At 47.3% G+C, this 14,874-nt stretch overlaps 1 protein-coding gene across 2 annotated transcripts in view; it reads right to left on the reverse strand.

Moving 5' to 3' along the window:
* Gcn1 (GCN1 activator of EIF2AK4) overlaps positions 1–14,874 on the reverse strand; it is a 62,395-nt gene that overhangs the window by 11,473 nt on the left and 36,048 nt on the right. For both annotated transcript variants that reach the window (XR_007594765.1, XM_050158954.1), the window contains exons 34-45: positions 12,570–12,816; positions 11,941–12,062; positions 11,237–11,351; positions 10,192–10,371; positions 8,295–8,515; positions 5,631–5,699; positions 5,342–5,480; positions 5,060–5,256; positions 4,758–4,900; positions 2,851–2,968; positions 2,546–2,761; positions 204–368 (exon numbers count right to left, since the gene is read on the reverse strand). Coding sequence is in view for 1 of the 2 variants with exons in the window: in XM_050158954.1 (XP_050014911.1) it covers positions 204–368; positions 2,546–2,761; positions 2,851–2,968; positions 4,758–4,900; positions 5,060–5,256; positions 5,342–5,480; positions 5,631–5,699; positions 8,295–8,515; positions 10,192–10,371; positions 11,237–11,351; positions 11,941–12,062; positions 12,570–12,816 (1,932 nt within the window). In the remaining variant the exon portion in view is untranslated. The remainder of the gene's footprint in view (positions 1–203; positions 369–2,545; positions 2,762–2,850; positions 2,969–4,757; positions 4,901–5,059; positions 5,257–5,341; positions 5,481–5,630; positions 5,700–8,294; positions 8,516–10,191; positions 10,372–11,236; positions 11,352–11,940; positions 12,063–12,569; positions 12,817–14,874) is intronic.

Genomic DNA, 14,874 nt, shown 5'->3' on the forward strand with positions numbered 1-14,874 from the left:
CATACTGAGGTGTTGGTGAAGTGACAAAGGGGCACATCTGCAGCAATCTCAAGAGTGGGAGAGTCATCCACTGGAGGCACAGTCTACACATGGCGGGCAATATGCTGCTGGTAACAGCCCATCCAGTGAGGCCAGTGCCCTCCCCAGAGCACGTCAGCAGTCACTCACGCTGCACGGGCTGCAGGTCCTGTAAAGATACTCACAGCGTCCCGGCTGGTAGACTTCATGATCTCACTCAGACCGATACACACACCCTGCCTCTCATCGCTCTTCTGAGACCTTAGGCCTTCCTCAAGGATGGGGATGATCTCAGGGAGGATCTTCTCCCCTAGCTTCCGGACCAGATCTCCCAGTGTCCTTGCTGCAATCTGTCAGCAGAGAAGTGGCCGCACATCAAATGTCTGCAAATCCCAGGGCACCCAGAGAACAGTTCTGGAACAATGGCCCTGGGCTCGCAGGCTTCATCTGAGGCACCTTCCCAGGAGATGCTGCATACACAGCAAAGGAAAGCCACTGCTGGCATCATGGCCCATGCCTGTAATGCCAGTGTGGGGGAGGCAGAGGACTGTGAGTTCAAGGTCAGCCTGAGCTAGTGATTCTGTCTAAACCAAAACAAAAGAGAATAAAACAAAATGGGCTGGATGGATGGCTCAGTGGTTGAGTGTACTCATTGCTCTCCCAGAACAGCCAAGTTTGGTGCCCAGCACCCAATATCAGGTGTCTCACCATTGCCTGCAACTCCAGCTCCAGGGGATCCAACACCCTCACCTGGTTTCCGTGGGCACCTACACCCATGTGCACATACTCACACACAGACATAACATTCACCCATACTTTAAAAATAAAAAAATAATAAAATAAACCACAATCCTATCTTCAGGGAAGCGTGGAGACCAGTCATGGTGGCCAAGTCTGTAATTCTAGCACTAGGGATCCTAAGGAGGAGGAGTAGGAGTTTTTTTTTTTTTTTTTTTTTTTTAAAGATATATTTATTTATTATGTATACAACTTTCTGCCTCCATGTATACCCAAACGCCAGAGAAGGGCGCCAGATCTCATTATAGATGGTTTGGAGCCACCATGTGGTTGCTGGGAATTGAACTCAGGACCTTTGGAAGAGCAGACAGCGCTCTTAACCACTGAGCCATCTCTCCAGCCCAGGAGTAGGAGTTTTGGGGCTAGCCTACACCATCCTTGTCCCCAAAATAAGTCACAAATAGTAGTAAACATATAAAACTAGGTCAGCCTTACACATGAACATGAAGCTCATCGAGAACACAGGGAAATCCAACCATCTCAGCTCACTCAACACAGCACAGGGCTTTTGCTCAAAAGGAACTAAATTTGGGGCTGGAGAGATGGCTCAGCGGTTAAGAGCATTGCCTGCTCTTCCAAAGGTCCTGAGTTCAATCCCCAGCAACCACATGGTGGCTCACAACCATCTGTAATGAGGTCTGGTGCCCTCTCCTGGCCTGCAGGGATACACATAGAACATTGTAAACATAATAAATAAATAATTTTTTTTTTAAAAAAAAGGAACTAAATTTGTAACAGATTATTTGGGGAAAAATATTAACTTCATCTTTGAACTCAAACAACCCTTTCTTTCGTTTACTTTTTGGTTTTTCAAGACAGGGCTTCTCTGGGCAGCAGCCCTGGCTGTCCTGGAACTCACTCTGTAGACCAGGCTGGCCTTGAGCTCACAGAGACCCTCCTGCCTCTGCTTCCCGATGGTTGGGATTAAAGGGGTGCATCAGCACCGCCCAGCTACAAACTCTTCTTTAAAACTAAATACACAGAGCACAGGCTGAAGGAAATGATCAGTCCAGACTGGGCACTTCCTCCCAGCCACTGATCCCTGTCTCTCTCTGCCTGGCACCAGTTTCTGCTCATGCGGTGCTTGCTCCTCCCTGGCATGCCACTCTGGCCACAACAGCCTTCCATAGGCCATTTCTTATCGTGAGGCCTCTGCAGCTAAAGCAGATCCATGGGGCAGTTTTTGGAGTTGTCTTTCCCACCTCTCTGGCTAGTCATGGCTAGTCGTGCTTTTTTTTTATTTTATTTATATTCATTGGTGTTTGAGGGAATGGGGTCCACTGGAACTTGAGTTTCAGACAATTATGAGCTGCCATGTGGGTGCTGGGAATTGAACCCGGGTCCTCTGGAAGACCAGCCAGTTCTTAACTGCTGAGCTACCTCTCCAGCCTTAGTCAGTGCTTATTAACTATCCATCTTCAAATACCACTTTTCTAAGAAGTATTTGCTGAGCCCTCACTGGGCCATGTGTCCTTACTGTGGGCATGAGTGTGAGTTGCATTATCACAAGCACACCTGACACGTGTATGTGAGACACATCTCATTAACAAGGATAAGGAGGGAGGTGCCTTTCCTTCTGTGTCCACAGACACTAGGCCACAGCATGGTACACAGTAAATATTTGCTGAATGACTAAATATATAAATGTTCCCGTTACATAGGGGACACATGTATCCCCCCTCAAACTCTGTAAATCCAGTTCCCTAGGCTCTGGGTCCAGCAAACTCACCGTTCTCTTATCTGCACACGTACTAGCCAGAAAACCCAGCAGGAGGCCAAAGAGAGTGGGCAGGATCTCGCGCAGCGTGCGGGGGGTGTTGGAAACGACAATCTTCCACACATGCAGTGACGCCTGCCTCACCACCAGCTGGGTGTCTGAGCGGCCCATGTAGAGCCCTGCCAGGACCCGGTTCCGCCGATCAACCCCCAGGGCAGTGATGATTGCCTGTAACACAGGGTGGAGAGGACTCCAGAGCACGGCATCAGGCCATTGCTCCCATAAGCACAGGAAGGAACCCAATGCCAGGCCCTCACCTTGTTAGACTGAGCAGTTCCAAAGTTATCATCCTCGGAGGCTGTCTCTGTGGTCATTTTCCCAGTGACCCCGGAGATGTGAAACAGGAGGTCCCCAAGGAGTTGAACAGAGCTGAACCTGAAGTCAAGAGCAGACTCATACAATAGATTCAAGGGACAGCGTTAGGGTCTGACCCAGTACTACACAGACTTAAGACTGCTAGGAAAGGTACCCAAAACATCCACGGTGGCTATCTCAGAATGGGACCGGAAGATAAGCTTCATCTGCTCACACTACCTCATGCATTTCCCAAGTTTTCTACTAGTAAGCAAGGTACTTCAGTCATGAAGAAGGGTTGGTGCCACCATGGCACAGCCCTTGCCCAACATGTAGGATATCTTTTCATCCCCCTGTACTACAAGGCAAAAAGAATAAACTTATTTTTAAAGTATGTGTAGAGAGAGGCTTGAGAGATGGCACAGCAATTAAAAGAGCACTGACTCTTACAGAGGATCCAGGTTCAATTCCCAGTACCCACATAGTGGTTTACAACCATCTGTAATTCTCTCTTGTTTCAGGGGGTCTCTGACACCAGGCACACACACACGGCAGAGACATGCACACAGGTAAAACACTCATGCAAATAAATAGCATGTAAGACACAGGCATGATGACACACATCTACAGCCCTACGACTTCAGGGGTGGAAGAAGGAGGATTGGGTCTGTGGCTAGCTTGGGGGTCCACAGTGAGTTCAAGACTGCCCTAAGCTACATACTATCTCAACAAAACAAATCAAACCCAACCAAAGTCTTCTGTACGCATAGTCTCTATTCTTAAATCAACTCCAATTTCTTGGACAATAAACAAAGCTTCGGTTGGGAGATACAGCTCAGCACTGGAGCACTTGCTGGAATGTGAGACCCTGGGCTCCATGCCCAGTACTGCCAAAGCCAAAGGCAGAAACATACTATAGCTATCGTGGACATGGATGTGATGCCCACTTTGCTGGCTGTAGCCACAATTTAGCAACCCTCTGTATAGCACTTTGAGCACTTTACTAAATGCAGTTTTTGAATAAATTCCAGAAGTAGAATTTTAAAATAAAAGATACTCTCAATTAAAAATCTCAGTAGAAACTATAGAGTTAATAGGGAGAATGTTCTGTTGCTGTTATTTTGTTTTCTGTATTTTTGAGATAGGGATTTTCTGTGTATCCCTGGCCGTCCCGGACCTTGCTCTATAGACCAGACTGGCCTCAAACTCACATTCGCCTGCCTCTGCCTCCTGAGTGCTGGGATTAAAGGTGTGCACCACCACCTGGAACAGGATAATGTTTTCAAAGCAACCCAGAATAAAGACTGCTACAAAGTTGGGCATGGTGGTGGAAACCTGCAATCCAGCACCAGACAGGCAGGAGGACTCCAAAACTGAGGCTGGTCTGGCTACAGTGAGTTCTAAGTCAATCAGGGAGACTTTGTCTCAAAAATCAGGACAAGGAGCCAGAGATATCTCAATTGGTGAAATACTGGCAAGAGGGCATGGGTTTAATCCCTTGTACCCATGCAAGAATGCAAGCAGATCCCTGGGCTGGCAGCCTAGCCCCAGGTTCCAGTGAGAGATTCCCTCCCAAAAACCAAAGTGGGTGGTTCTTGAAGAATGAAACCCAAGGTTGACCTCTGACCTCTCTCTCTCTCTCTCTCTCTCTCTCTCTCTCTCTCTCTCTCTCTCTCACACACACACACACACACACACACACACACACGAGAAGGAGGAACCAACTCTGCTACAGGAAAACAAGAGTGATAAATTGTCTAAAAGCAAAGGTGTAGAGAAAGTAGAGAGTTCTCAACAACATGAACTTCTCAACTGGTGTTTCTGAGAATCAAGAGCCGGAGCCACTGGGCCTTTTGGTCCCACTTCTTACCGTATTCTCCAGAGGTCATCAAAGAGGCCTTGCTCCAGCTGCGGCAGTAGCAGGGCAATGGCTGTCTCAGCATACATGGAGATGACCCGTTGGCCTGCACGTAGGGCAGTGTCACGAACAAACTCATTCTCATCAGCCAGAGCCTAGACATGCAGAGAGCAATCAGCCAGGACTGCCTCTTCTGGGCACCCAGGCCCAAAGGAAATTGGGCTTTCTGAGGAGCAGGATGGCCCCAAGTAGCTCAGGAGAGCAGTAGCATCCTCCTCATTTCCTCCCTCCTCGGCAGCGTCACTGGTACCTACTTTGAGGATACAAGGGATGATGGGTCCCACATAAGGAGTAAACTTGTCCCCAAAGGTGATGGGCAGGTAGTTGAACATCATAATGTAGCCATCCCGGACATGGGGTGCGATGTCCACTTTGCTGGCTGTAGCCACAATTTCTGGCATCAATTTCTCCAACTTCTCTACTCCTAAGCCAGCCATTACCTCAGCCAACCCTGAAGGACAAGAAAGAAATCAACCCACTAGACTGGAAGCCTGTTAAGATATCCCTGATGGTCCCTGGGCATGCTCTGGTCTCACCTTGGGCAGCGCCAGAACGATCTACAGAGCTCTGCTCATATGTCAGCGTCTCCATCAGCCACGGTAGCAAGTCCTCAAAGCACGACTCCCCCATGCCCTTCACCATGGCCCCAAGAGCCTTTGCAGATACTGTGCGCACCTGTCATGTAAGCAAGAACAGAGGTGGTGAGGAGATTCAGCTCAGGGAGGCCCACACAGAAGGAGGGAAGACCCTGGTCTTCCCCTGCTCTGAAAGGCACGCACATGGTCTGGTGGGAATTTCTAGACACTGGGCTACACCCAGACTCACCTCAGGGACAGGGTCTAAGAGTGAGGCTTTCAGGCCAGGTGTCACACTGGGCAGGTAAGGAGCCAAGTCCTATAACAACATAAGATGAGATTCAGGCAGAGACCCAATTCCTGTCTTCTCCAGGCCCTGTTCTGCCGTGGACCCTGATGCTAACAGAGAGCAAGAGGAGGACCTCACAGCTCACAAAATGTCTGGGTAACTGTGCAGTCCACCTCTTCTGATTGTTTCCTTGCCAGAACTAGCTGCTCAGGGCAACACACAATGGTCACCCCACCTTGCTTAGCAGGTCAGTGCAGCAGGAGCTCTCCATCTCTTTCTTGGGGCCACTGCCGCCCTGACCCTGTAATCCTCAAAAAAGTATCTCTAGCACTTTGCTGACAGAATTTCATTTCATCTTTCCTTTTTTATCTTAAAATGTTTGTCTCCTTTTGTAGCATTCAGATTTAGGGAATAATCTTCAAAACAGAAAATGTCGGGGCTGGAAAGATGACTCAGTGGTTAAGAGCACTGACTGTTCTTCCAGAGGACCTCGGTTCAAGTCCTAGCACCCACATGGCAGCTCACAACTGTCTGTAACTCCAAGATCTGACATCCTCACACAGACATAAATGTAGCAAAATCCCAACGCAAATGAAATAAAAATTAATATAAGAAAAAACTACCCAAACAGAAAATGCCTTATGGTGCCAGCAAGGTGGCTCAGTGGGTAAAGGCGTCTGCTGCCAAGACTGAGAACATGAGTTTGATCCCCAGGACCCACATGGTAGAAAGAGAAAACCAACGCCTTCAAACTGTTCTTTGACTTCCATATTTGCATGGAAGTGCATGTACACACACACACACACACCCCATATTAAAATGCAACTTAAAAGCTAAAAAATAAAAATAAATTTAAAAAAAGCTAAAAAATAAAACTGCAAGGCATGATGGCATATGCTTTTAATCTCTGGCACTTCAGTGGCAGAGGCAGACCCTGTGTTGAGAGAGTGAGCGAGAGGACTATATACTATTCTTATTTATTTGGGACAGGGTCTCACCATGTAGCTGTGGCTGGCCTGGAACTTACTCTGTAGACCAAGCTGGTCTTGAACTCCCAGAGCCCTGAGATTAAAGGTGTATGCCACTATGTCTGGCTTGCAATAGCTCTTAAAATAGGAAAAACCAAAACCAGCTCCCCTCCATCAGGAGATACTACTACACGACAAGTAGTTTATGTAAATTATGGCACATAAACTTGTTGCGATATTATATACTACTAAATTATTATTATGGAGGAAACGATACTCAGGAATGCCATCTTCTGTTTCTCTGTCTCTCTCTCTCCCCCTGATCCTGCTATGTAGCTCTGGCTGGCCTAGATTTGTCATGTAGACCAGGCTAGTCTTGAACTTCTGGCAATCCTCAAGCTTCCGACTCCCGAGTGCTGGCTGTACTGTGGCAACATCAACATGATCTCATGTTAGAGGAGACCTGCGGCATTTTGTTGCTCTTTTTCCTTCCTGAGACAGGGCATTCCATGTAATGCAGACCAGGGGCCAACCTGATCTACAGAGAGTGTGCCAGGACAGCCAGGGCTTCACAGAGAAACTGTCTTCAAAAAAAAAAAAAAAAAGGTATTTTGTGTGTGTGTGTGTATGTTTTTCCTACATGTACACCTGTGCATCACAGTCTCAGAGGACTGACCTCCCTGGAACTAGAGTTAGATGTTTGTGAACCACCATGTGGGTACTAGGGATTGAGTCCAAGTCAGGCCTCTTAGCTGCTAAGTCAGTGGTTCTCAATCTTCCTAACACTGCAACCCTTTAATACAGTTCCTAATGTTGTGGTGACCCCCAACCATAACATTATTTTGTTGCTACTCCATGACTGTAATCATGCTACCTTTATGAATCATAATGTAAATATCTGATTTGTGATCCCTGCGAAAGGGTTGGTCATTCAAACCTTCCACCCACAAAAGGGTCATGATCCACAGGTTGAGAACCACTTGTGCTAAGCCATTTCGTCAGCCCCTGGGATTTTTTTAAACCTTGCCTCAGTTTCCAGAGTGCAGAGATTACAAGTACACATTACACATACAGTTTTAAGGTTTTTAATTTCCTAAATCGTCTGAAACAGAAATAACTCCACTTAGCTAGTGGTGGTGCATGCCTTTAATCCCTGCACTCGAGAGGCAAAGCAAGAGAATCTCTGTGAATTTGGGACCAGCCTGGGGTACACAGAGAACACCTGTTCTGAATACCCCACACCTAAAAAAAAGAACTCTACTTTAACTTCTTTTGAGTATCAAGGCAGAGCTGTGGTGGATGGCAAAATCACAAATACAAACTCCCCAACTACACTTAATTCTTCTTAGAGGCTGTAGAAGCACATACTCCCAATCAGGGAACACTCCAATGAAGGAAAATTCCAGCTGCCTGGTGAACTCTCCTGAAAGGTACGAGGGAAAGGCAGCCTGTCTTCTACCCAGTCTGTAGCAGAGGTCATGGAGACAGACCTTGGCCAAGGACACACTTAAGTCCTTGAACTACTGCACTCTGGGAGATGCCCAGATTTCCACCTCCCACCCAGGGTTTCCTGCAAACATAAGCAGAGACAATGCCCACATCCTTCCATGTCTGCTGTAGACTGGGACTTCATCACCTAAGCCAGTTGGGCTACTACCTTCTGGTCTGTCAGGGAGTACATGTTGCCAATAATTTGTGCTGCCATCTTCCGCGTGTCCGTGGAACGGTCCTGAAAGGCTCTCTGGACAATAGGCATGATGAGCGCCAAGGACGGGGCATCAATGAAGTGAACAAACTTGGTGTCCAGCAGGGTCTGCAGGCATTTCTGAGTCTTCCTTGATGGGTCTGTCAGGGCGTCCAGCAGGACCGGGGCAATGGCTGCATGTCACAGAGGAGAATACTAATCTGTACAAATCTGGCAAGCGGCAGAGCCTTAGGGAGAACAAGAAGACTGGGTGCCTCAGCTGGGGAAGGAACTCCTACTCCCTAAGAAGTGTGAGGCTGGCCCTCTACACCGCAACCGTGACTGGACAGAACATCATGGACTAGTTTCAAGAAATGAGCTGCAGCCAGTGTTGAGCATGTGCATATATCCACACAGACACAGGCATTAAACATAATACAAAGAAATCTGGAAGATGAACAGGCATGTGACACACACCTGTCATCCTAGTACTTATGGGCTAGAGGCAGGAGATTGTTAAGTTTGAAGCCAGCCTGGGCTACATAGTAAGACCTTGTCACAAAACAAAATGAAGCCAACACAGCTTTGTGGTATACCGTTCATCTGGCATGGCCAAAGCCCTAGGTTCCATTCCCAAAACACAAATATACTCAGTCACAAATCGTTTCATTTTCTAATGAAAACATACATGTCTAATAATTTCATGGCTAAACTACATGTACCAGGCACCAGTACTCAAGAGTTTAAGCTTAAAATGATGCAAGTGATGTGTCAGTCAATGTGGATGGCTGGGCTTTGTTGCCAGCATTCAGTCTCTTCCCAGCCCTCAGAAAGAAACACACTGGGCTGGAGAGATGGCTCAGTGGTTAAGAGTGCCGTCTGCTCTTCCAGAGGTCCTGAGTTCAATTCCCAGCAACCACATGGTGGCTCCAAACCATCTGTAATGAGATCTGGCACCCTCCTCTGGCGTTTGGGTATACATGGAGGCAGAAAGTTGTATACATAATAAATAAATATATAAAAAAAAGAAAAGAATCTATAAAAAAAAAAAGAAAGAAAGAAACACATTGTGGGCTGGGATGTCGCTCAGTTGGTAGAATCCATGCTTAGCATGCACAAAACCCAGGAATCAGTGTTCACATGCCTATAATCCTGGGACTTGGGAGGTAGAAGCAGGAGGATCAGAAGTTCAAAATCATCCAACAATGTTAGTCTGCACACATAGGCCAGCCTATGCCAGAGACCAAAAATCACACTAAAGGATACATCTGGGCCAGTGAGGGGGCTCTGTCAGTAAAGGCACTTGCCACCAAGCCTGAACTAAGTTTAATACTCAGGATGCGCATGGTGGAACTATGGAGGAAACTGATTCTCATTAACTGTCTGCTGACTTGCACACATGTGCCACTGTACACTTGTGCCTACATACAATCATACATACATACATACAACACAAAAATATTGCTAATTCCTTTAATTAAAAAATAGAAAACATGGTTAATTCTTTTGCCTGATGGAATGAGAAGAGAGTTCCAAAAACCAGGGCTCCAGACAGTGCTGATGAGCTGCAAGCTGCCTCCCAGCTCAGTCAAGTGTGCAGGATTTCACAGAGCTGGGCATCTCCTGAGTCAGTGACTTGATGTCCCTATCTATGAAGCCAATGACAGGTGCTCCAGACCAGTGGGAGAACAAACTGTTTCCAAATTCCCTTCAATTGTTTAGTCTAAGGAAAGGGCTTCCCAGCAATAAAGGTTATTTCACCACAGACATATTTGTCCTCAGAGGGCAACAGTCTTAGCCAACACTCCCCAGAACATCCTAGAGAAGGTAGCGGGTGAAGTCAGGTAAGTGCCCCATGGGAAAAGCATACCTAGGATCTCTGGATTCCTGATGACAGAGCCGATCTGCCTGAGTGCTTGCTGTCCAGCCTTCTGTACTTTGACGTGGGAGTCTGTCAGCACCTCTGTGAGCTTGGGCACAATGTTGGGTAGGCAGGATGACAGCTGCTTAGGAGCACAGTATGCCATTGCCCCAAGTAGCTCTACAGACCCTGTAGACAGAGGACACAAGTCAGCACTGGTCAGCAAGACACCTGCTGACTAGAGTGGGGAGGGATACCCAGCTTGCTTCTCTGCAGACTCTTCAGGCCCTGGAAAGAGGCCTGCTGCACTGTGGGATTCCAGGTGACGCGCAGTAGCACAGGGTAAAGAGACAACACCAGAATGGGTGTCCTGGTTAATGTACTGTCAACTTGACACAAATTTAGAGTCATTTGGTAAGAGGGAATCTCAATTGCGAAAATGGCTCATAAAATTTGCCCACAGGCAAGTCTTAGTACATTTTTTTAATTGGTATTGACATGGGGAGCTCAGATCACTGAGTGGTACCATGCCTAGGCAGGTTGGTTTTGGTTCTATAAGAAAGCAGGCTGAACATGTCATGGTGGCAAGGCAGTAAGCAGTTCTCCTCTATGGCCTCTGCATCAGCTCCTGCCCTGACTTCCCTTAGTAATGGACTATAATTCCAAATTTCTTTTGGCCATGGTGTTTATCACAGCAGTAGAGATCTAGCTGGGACAGCAGGGAGGCCTAGTTCAGTCCTGTGGGTGGGTGTTCCAAAGGTTAGTCCTGGACTTCTCTGCCCCAGTTTCTTCATCTCACATCTGTGCTGTTTTAAACTTTAAGACAGCAAAATCTGAAGGAACAGAAAGGAGGCCCCAAGCCCTGACCCTCCCAACCAGAATGGCTCTAGACTACTTGCTTTAGAAGGTTCTAGACCACAGCTTTCAAGATCAGGATTTCCTCACAGCTGACCAAGCAACTCTGCCATGCCCACAGACAGTGGCTGTGAGGCCCTGCGGCCCTGCTGCAGGTGACTGTCGGAGCAGAAAGCTGACACAGAAACGGCGGTCTCACCGGCTTTGGTCCGCCAGGATTCCTCCTCCAAGGCAGCTAACAAGGACGGGAGCACCAACTTCACACCATGAGCACTCAGGTTGCTCATCACAGCTTTGGCACAATCATCTGCAGCCTCAAGGGAGGAGAGAAGAAGACATTCAGGGGCCTCCTCACCTAGGCAAGCCTCGAGCCTGACACTAGCCCTGTGTCCCTACACTGACCAAGGAACAGTCAAAACACATCTCAAAAAGCTTCAGTACTCGGGCTGGATAGATGGCTCAGCAGTTAAGAGCAACTTGCTTGGTAATGGCACACACCTTCAATCTCAGGACTTGGGAGGTAGAGACAGCTAGTTCTGACTTCAAGGCCAGCATAGTTTACAAAGTAAATTCCAGAATAGCCAAGGCTACGTAGAGAAAACATATCTTAACAAAAAAAAAAAAAAAAAAAAAAGGAGCAACTTGTTTGGCAGTCTGAGGACTGCCCTTTTCTAGTTCCCAGGACACACATCTGTCCACATGAGCATGGACAAATACGTAATACACATGCACACACAAATAAAATCTTCAATGTGTAAGGGAACCTAAGTGAAATCCATAGCAGTAACCAGTGTCTCAGGTACGAGCTGAAAGGCCTCTGGCAGTGGGGGCTGGAACCCACCTTAGACACCTCCCTGACAAAGCCTGCCTGGGAGCAGTTCTCACTCCTGCCTCTGGACTTACCTCACGTACATACTGGTTCCCATCTCCAAAACACAACAGCAGATGGGGCAACACATGGACCACATAAGGCTCGAAGAGCTTCCCCAGCATGGTACAGAGCATCTCGAAGGCAAACAGAGCTCCTGGGGGAAGAGGACGGCAGACAGTGCTGGGAATACAAGGGCCAGCACCCACCTGGTACCTCTTCGGGCTATGGTGCCTATGAGACTGAAGAGCAGCAGTCTGTCTCAGTACTCAGGGCAGGGATGTGGCAGAGTGTGGCACACTTTCGGCTCTATTAGCAGTTAGAAAGTAGGTAAGGAGACAAGCCTATATACTACTACCGTTCTGGAGCCTGAGGCAAGAGGACCACTAAGTTGTAGGCTATGCTTGGCAACTTAAGGAATATAAGGAAACCCTGGAATACTAAAACAAGAAGGGCTGGCATGCAGTTCAGCAGTACAGCAGCCTACCTAGCATGAGTGAGGCCTCGAGTTCAGCCCCCAACAGTGCAAGAAAGAATAAGGGGGAAAGTACAGGCCAACCCCACCAGAGACAGGGCTGGATGGGTCATACGGTCCCTCCTCCCTTCCTCTGAAGCATGGGCACCAACTTCCTGTGCTGTCAGCATTGAGCTCAGGGACACCCACCCTCTCGCCTTCGGAAATTCTTCTTATCCTGAATGGCATCGGTCAGTGCAGCCATCATCTCCTGCTGCTTCAGGGAGAGGATGCCCAGGCCTTTCACCAGGCCTGCCAGCCCATATGCAGCTCCTTTACGCTCTGCATACTTGTCTGACTCCAGCAGCTGCTGCATGAGCCGCTGAATCATTCCCCCAGCATCTTCCTTGACAGCGGGTACAAGAGGTGGCAAGCAGCTGGCAACAGACTCCTGGACCTGTGGGAGGCGCCATCTCATTAGGGCAAGCAGTTCAGTGTCAGTTGTTCCTGGTGGCCCACACAGTAGCCCTGTCTCACACCCAATCTGAGCCATCACTTCACGTGTCAAAGCATCAAAGAAGCAGTGTTTCTTTCCTATCTACTCATGACGGCACATGCTCCACAGGGCACACGCTGCAGTCAGCGACAAGAGCAGCAACAGCACAGTGCTGTTTCTAGTCTAAACCACTGCGTCTTCACTGTGCTTCACAACCCACATGGGGCTGCACTGTAAAATCCATTAGGAAACAGTACAAATTTCTGAATGTATAATGGCCAAAAATTAATTCAAAATCAAACACATAAGACTCTGAGGTGCTCCCGGCAACGCTCGTGCTTGTCACCTCTGGTGACGTCACTGTTGGTTCCGAACACACAAATGCACTGTCCTCCGAGTGCTGTCACACCACCCAATAGCAGTGACCCCTGAGGCAGCACCTCGGCTCCCACCGACACCACTGTGGGTCGGGAATGGCAGCAGTGTTCTGCTCTCAGAGACGCATCAAGGCTCCATTGCAGAAAACAGAGACTCGCAGTGTTTCCCTCTCATTCCTCTCAATGTGTAAGTGTCAAACTGTTGTAGGTGTGGCCCACATTGTGTTAGAAGGCTTCAGTTGTTAAAACTGTTGTGAGTTAGCCGGGAGTGGTGGCGCACACCTTTAATCTCAGCACTCAGGAGGCAAAAACATATAGATCTATGTGAGTTCAAGACCAGCTTGATCTACAAAGTAAGTTTGGCCAGCCTAGGCAATACAATGAGACCCTGCCTTCATAAACAAACAAATCAATAAAATAAAAATTGACTGAGTTGACGACCCAAGTTTTTTTTAATATTTATTTGTTATGTATACAATATTCTATCTGTGTGTATGCCTGCAGGCCAGAAGAGGGCACCAGACCTTATTACAGATGGCTGTGAGCCACCATGTGGTTGCTGGGAATTGAACTCAGGACCTTTGGACGAGCAGGCAATGCTCTTAACCTCTGAGCCATCTCTCCAGCCCCCCAAGTTTTTTTTTTTTTTTTTCAAAAAAAAATTATTCTATGAATTTTGGCTTGCTATTAAAACAGAATTTCCAACAATTTCTGAAATGCCTTAAATATACATCTAAAAGGGAAAGGCCAGGGAAAAGGCTCAGCCAAATAGACCAGCTTTGCCACCAGTCATAATGACCTGAGTTCCATCCTGGGGACTCACAAGGAGAGAGAACCTATTCCTGCAAGTTGTCCTCTGACTTCCACACTCACAGAGAAATGTCCATTCTTCCAACGAAATTAAAAAGTAAAATGTCATATGTACCTGCCACTTTGCACCATATATTTATGCAGAGTGACAATCTCAGCACTGATTATAAAACAAAAATTATCTCAAACTAAAGTTCTAGATCGTAAGTGGTACCAAACATATACGTAAAACTTGTTTATATAAAAATAAGAATATCCTTATTAGTACAAAATCTGTTCTCATCTGTAGTACATGATAAAAATCATGGTATATCAAAGAAATGTTTTGAAAATGCTATGGTTTATGCCAGATGGTAGTGGCGCACGCCTTTAATCCCAGCACTCAGGAGGCAGAGGCAGGCGAATCTCTGTGAGTGCGAGGCCAGCCTGGTCTATAGAGCGAGTTCCGGGACAGGCTCCAAAGCTACAGAGAAACTCACTCTAACTCGAAAAAACAAAAACAAGGGAAAATATTATGGTTTATCACCACTGACATTCGATTTGCATATCTATTTTACATACATAAATACTCAGCCTTGAGTAAAAAATGCCTGTGATTAAAAAGAGGCAGGTGAATCTCTGTGAGTTCAAGGCCAGCCTGGTCTACAAGAGCTAGTTCCAGGACAGGCAACAAAGCTACACAAAGAAACCCTGTCTTGAAAAACAGAAAAACAGAGCTGAGAGATGGTTCAGCGGTGAAGAGCATTGCCTGCTCTTCCAAAGGTCCTGAGTTCAATTCCCGGCAACCACATGGTGGCTCACAACCATCTGTAATGAGATCTGGTGCTCTCTT

The sequence above is a fragment of the Alexandromys fortis genome, unplaced genomic scaffold (assembly GCF_014885135.2).
Source record: "Alexandromys fortis isolate MF-2015 unplaced genomic scaffold, M_Fortis_MF-2015_v1.1 scaffold_90, whole genome shotgun sequence".
Taxonomy (NCBI): domain Eukaryota; kingdom Metazoa; phylum Chordata; class Mammalia; order Rodentia; family Cricetidae; genus Alexandromys; species Alexandromys fortis.